Source organism: Artemia franciscana, chromosome 1 (genome assembly GCF_032884065.1).
Source record: "Artemia franciscana chromosome 1, ASM3288406v1, whole genome shotgun sequence".
Lineage (NCBI taxonomy): Eukaryota > Metazoa > Arthropoda > Branchiopoda > Anostraca > Artemiidae > Artemia > Artemia franciscana.
The window spans coordinates 31,042,613-31,048,671 of NC_088863.1; the positions used below are offsets into that span (position 1 = coordinate 31,042,613).

General features: G+C 35.8%; 1 protein-coding gene across 3 annotated transcripts in view; it reads right to left on the reverse strand.

Annotated features, from left to right (window-relative positions):
• LOC136028488 (peptidyl-prolyl cis-trans isomerase-like 1) overlaps positions 1-4,195 on the reverse strand; it is a 30,609-nt gene extending 26,414 nt beyond the window's left edge. The window contains exon 1 of one of the 3 annotated variants that reach the window (XM_065706340.1): positions 4,062-4,195. In XM_065706340.1, the coding sequence (XP_065562412.1) occupies positions 4,062-4,114 (53 nt within the window). In that variant the 5' untranslated portion in view covers positions 4,115-4,195. Of the gene's footprint in view, positions 1-3,790; positions 3,823-4,038 lie in introns of those variants that run through there. The other 2 variants (XM_065706334.1, XM_065706344.1) reach the window with 2 other exon arrangements.
• Positions 4,196-6,059: the final 1,864 nt, after the last annotated feature.

Here is a 6,059-nt window from a genome sequence, read left to right on the forward strand (position 1 = left end):
TTGTCGTGCAATTCGTCCGTTTTTTTCTAGTACTCTTTTGCTTTTAAGTACTAAGGACAGTGATTGTTTTTTTTATTTCAGTGGCTATGTGAAAATCTACACAACTGTCTCAATGAGTTTGACAGAAAATGAGTTTCAGTCCTCTTTTAACTTTAAGATTCAACTAGATTACAGTATCAGGCAAGCGCCAACAAAAATGGAAAAAGGGATTCATAACCCCTATCCCAAAAAGGAAGCCACCTGTAATTTTACTGGTGCGCATCCTAATACCATGACTTCTAATTTTTGCAAGATATATAAAAGTTTCATTGCTGGGTGGCTGAAAACTTTTATTCTGGATAAAATTGACTCTCAGCAAATTGGGAATATTCCCAAAAGTTTGACAAGCCATTTAGTATGGTTGCTTGATAAGATTTTAAAGCATCAAGATGAACCAGAATACTGGGTCAACTTCATTGTGATTGACCTAAAGAAAAATATTTAATTTGACCTGCCATAGTACCCTTATCCACAAGCTATTGAAAAATTTTAATGCTGATGCATCATGGCTTCGTGAAATCCTCCCCCCCCCCCTTGAACATTTCCCTTTGTGCCAATGGCTCCCACCATAAGTAGCTAAACCAGTACCTTAAGTCCAGTTGGTAACAGCATGACATATGTGTTATGTAAACAGTTTCATTCCCTTGTTTGTCAAGTTTTTAATGCAACACTCACTTTTCAATAATTTTTCATGTATATATTTGTTTTAGTTCATTATTCTTTTTATTTTTTTGTGATTTAAAGGTATTTTTTTCATTTGAACTTGATTTGTTTTTTCAGAAAGTTGGATATTTAAATGTTTTAGATTTTAATTAGACTCTGTGTTATTCCAAGTTTGTATATAAATTTGTTATTTACAATCATTATAATATACATGATTATATAGCTGACATAGAGACAAGGTGAACATTCTACTTGGTTATTTCTGTTGATAATCTTTATAAATAAAATAATCAATTCACTTGCAAATACACCCCCTTTCCTGATAGTCCCATATATAACCCTAATAATGGAATTCTCCATTTCAATTCAGTCATATATTGCAGCTTCTATATCAAATCAGTTAGTTATTTGAAATACCCTTAAAAAGAGGATAATAATTGCAGGAAACATGATAATTTGATTAATGGAAACATTTTACAATTCTCCATATTGCAAAGTAAATGATACATTTATGTTAGTACTTTTTATATATTGCTTGGGCTATATATGAGACCATCAGGGAGGTGGGGGGGGCTACATAAATAAGTGAATTGATTGTCATATTTGAAAAGAGCACAAAAAAGGAACTGAGTAGCATGTTCACCTTACTCTCAGTTATAGAATATTGTACATATTTACCAATTTTTTCTCCTGTGGTACTACTAATATACAGCATATTTTTTTCTTTTTCAATAGAATCGTAGATGAGCTACTTTCATTATCTTGGAAAGGGCTTATGCTAGGAAAATGCAACTTACAAGGATGGATCTACAGACTAAAGTATGTCCTGAAAAATTGTTTTAAAGATCTTACCTCTACTTCTTGTCCCTCTAGGGTGCACTGACCTTTAAAAATCTTTGTGATGTAAAACGGAAACCCTGCAAAATAGATTATCTGCTTATATGAACTACAAGAAAAGTATTTCCTTCATCCAAACTTTGCTTAATCCCAATTTATGAGGGTTTCAAAGACCTGAAAATATATTTCTAAAATTTAGAAATACTGCATTGATGTGGCTTAAAATCCTACTCATATAACAGGAATTGCATTTTCAGCAGAAAACCAGAAAAAAGAAACTGTTTTTAAATTTCGTTATTTATAGAAGCTCATACCCAATTAGTACTGCCACTATCCAAAAGTCTATTGATACCAAAGTCATACCAATGGACTGGAAAGTTGCCAATATTTTACCATTACACAAAGGAGGAGTAAATGCTGCTGTTCTCAAACATTAAGTCACAAATAAACTTCTATCAAAACAATATGATGGATTCTAACCAGGTAGATCAATCTAAACAAATACAATTGACTCACACAATCATGTAACTGAGCTCCTTCATCAAGATCTCACAGTGGATATGGTTTTGCTAGACTTTGCTAAAGCCTTTGATAAAGTCTGTCATTGGAAGCTCCCATCTGGAATTGAAGAGGGTATGGTGGACTGGATAATGTATTTCTTGAAGGGAACAAAGCAGCAGATGTTTGAAAAATTTGATACAGTTTACTACTCTGAAATAGCAAAAGCCTTAAGTGGGGTAGTTCTAGGAACTGCTTTGGGGCCTACATTCTTCAATGTCTACATTAATAATGCTCCAAGAAGCATTACAAATTAACTTAGCCTGTATGCCAGTGACTTGAATCTTATTAAATCAGTTTTGAGTCAGACATATTATGTCTCAGATCTAGACAGCTTTTGCAAATGGACCAATATATAGAGGTTCAAGTTTGATATTGAGAAGTGTGAGATTTTCCATTTTGGAAGAAATAACACACAATGGCAATATTCAATGTCATCAAGTGATGATGTGAGACAACTGATTTTCAAAAGTACCTCAGAAAGAGATTTGGGGGCTGTTAAAAATGAAGACCTTAAATTTAACTGCCAAGCCTGAGCTGCAGTAGCAGGGACAAACCAAACTCCTGGTATCATCAAGCACACACTCAACATTAGATCCCTAGCTATAGTTGATAAACTGTACAAGAGCTTGGTGAGACCAAGATTGGAGTTTGGAATGTATGGCTCTCAAATCTGTCTGAAGATGGGTGACAGAATGTGTAAAGGACCTCAAAGATAAAGAACATGCATGCTAACTGCTGAGCTTAGGCTACCAACTCTAACATGCTGTTGACACAGAGATGACATGATAATGACTTACAAGCTACTCTAGTCTGAAAGCAAAGACATGTTCAAACCAGCCCAGTCAACAATACCAGAGGCCATTCAGCAAAGCTGTTCTGTAAGCATGCCATGGCAAGAAAAAAACTTCATTTCTTCTATAACTGAATCATAAGTCTGTGGAACAGGATACCACCAGATGTCTAGTTTGATAGCATATACATATACAAATCTTTAAATTGCCAAACCAGTTAGCCAGTACTAAAAGCCTAGTAGCCCAGCAGGATATAAGTAATAATGCTAAGAAAACAATTCTTACTCCATAATATGCAGAATAATCCTAGTTAACACATTCTGTTGGTTGAGAACTTTATCTTTACTTCTTTTCCCAGTTTTTCTTAGATATTCATAAATTTCTTAGAACAAATATATTTACAAAAGCACATACACCCACCTCCCTAACAAGCAAATATATACCCAGAATTACATCCTGAATCTAAATATAAGATTCATTTGTATTACAAATGAACTTAACCCCCATACTGGCCATATGGTGGATATCCCTGTGAAACAGTATAAGCAAGATAACAGTGGGTTCAAAAGCCATTGACAGCTTATGCAACAGGATGTGGCAAATGTTATGTGGCCTTATCATCACTGATTGGTGTACACTGGATTTTTCTATATGGCTAGAAAGTGTGATTTAAGGTATAAACTTATCAAGTAGGCAAATTTCAACAACTTAGAAATAGCAATAGGGTTAAAATGGTAACTTGGCAATACCTTCCCAGAGTAGGCTACGTTTTTGACCTGGATTCATTACTAAAGGTTTCATTTTCCTAACCTAGCCCCTTTTGAAAGAAAGTTGAAAGTAGCTCATCTAAAATTTTACAATTTTCTGAATTTTATAAAAGCATTACAGTTAACAAAAACCTTATAGCTTCAATCATGGTTCAGCCAATCAATAAAGCTCAAAATAGCCCCCTTGTGCTTTATATGAGCTCTGATTTACTATCTAGGGTTTAAATTTGTGTAGTATTAAGATTAATAGGGGTCAGTTCCTTATGATGAGTCTGGGGTAAAAGATCTTCACAGGGCATAGCTAAGGCTCTGGATCTATTCCTGAGAATTTCGTTCATCTAATTCACAAGACGGCCAAATCCGCTCATCTATAATTATACCCATGAAAACTAAAATGGCTAACGTTGTACTGAAAGTGACTGTCCGTGGCTGCCATGATTTATCTGGAATAGACATTGTTCTGAAGCATGCACCAAGCTTTTAAACCGCTTGCCTTTAAACCACGGCTTAGATACCGATTTATAGTTATGAAAACTCTATTTATTTTTGGAACACAGTGCGCGATAGCGATACTAGCGGCTGGAGACAGAAATCTGGTGTTGGTATCAGATTGGTAACAGGAAACTGGTATTGGTGTTTAAGCTGTGTATGCAACAAAATAAAAATGTGTTCCCACCTATGTTGCTGTAGTAAGATCTACGCGTCAGAGCATGGGCTTGGAGGAGGTGCCAAGTTCAGAGCTCTGTACCAAAAGCTTCTCATGGGCAAGATAGGAGTTTTCATAACTGTATTGGTATCTAAGCTGTGCTTTAATCACTAGCTTACCTATATCCACACAGAGCATGGATCTGCGGAACGTCACTGCAGATTGTATTTTGATAATAATAATTTATTTAAACCCTCTTTACATACGTAAAATGCGCTTAGAGGAGTCCAAAATGCAAGAAAAATAAAACGTAAACAATAAACAAGCAAAAAATCATAAAAAAAAACAAACAGCATTTCAACTCCTTTGTAACACAATTAAGCTGAATGAGAGGACGGCTTAGAGAGGACGATGAAAAAGCTTTTGTGGATGAACGCATGTGTCTCTTGCCGCCAATTCTCGCGGTTCTCAGCAAGACATATGTGTGGAAAAATTCCAACAGGTGCGGTTAAAATGCTTGCAGATTGTAGGTAAAAAGAAGATGGGGCAGTTAAGACTGATTTAAGCTTTTAAATTTCATCAAATAATTCATGACAAACTCTTAAGCAAAAAGATCTTGAGAGAGTCGAATTTGCCAGATACAAACTATCCACCTAAATATGACTAAAGCTCACAATCCACTGAATAGAATAGAGGAGAAATCTGTTTTACTATTCTGCGTTCCTATCCCTTAAAAAAATGCAACTATTGATTTCGTAATTTCGCTCTAACAGCCCAGACTAGGCTGTTTAGACCTAGACTAAGAATTGCAGCTGGGCCAGAGTGCAACATCCTATGTCGGTGATTGTGCAGGGTTAACTTGTTTAAAAGAGTGGATTTAGTGAATCAGATGCAGAAAAAGTGGACAACTGCTAAGATCCTTGAATCATAATGAGATATCTAGGAAATGCAACTTTTGATGTGAATACAGTCTACTGTTTTACCATTGAGGCGATGCGGCGTGGAATACATGCCTTCCTACGTTCTCCACAATGCACCTGGCTGTGAGAACGGGAACTTTATATTTACACCGAGTACGGATCTGCTGAAAATCGCTGCAGAATGCTGATTAAAGAGGAACGAATGTGTCTGTTTCCACCTATCCTTGCAGCTCTTCGCAAGATGCATACGTTGAAAAACTCTAACGACTGCAGTTAAAATCCTTTCGTATTGTGGAAGAAAAGAACATTGAGGCAATTGAAAAGCGGATTTTAGCTTTTAAATTTCATAAAATAATATATGACAAAAGTCATAAAAGCATAAGAGATCACAAAATCTCGAGAGAGACAAATTTGCCAGAAAAGATGTGGTGAACAGTGCACCGGACTGTTTTAATTGCAATCCATATACCCCAGTATGACCAATGCTCACAATCTTTTACTTTACTTTAATTTAACTTTAAATTAAGTTAAGTATATCGGAAACCTGTAGGTAGCTGTTCTTTACCGGCTTTCTGTTATTAGTGTTGCCACTACAAGGCATTTAAAATTTATTTCAGTTATGGGTGACTTTTCTTTTGTCCCGTTTTTTTTTTTCTATGCCGCCGATCTGGGCTTATTCTTGGGAACTGTTAAGGGTCTTACCTGTGCGGTTTTTATGGAAAATGTGGACCTCAGGCAGGATTGATGAATATGACATTACATTTTGGAAAGCTCCACAGAACTCTTACCTGGGGCCAAAAAGGATGGTTTTTGCTTGTCCACGAGCCAGAGACTA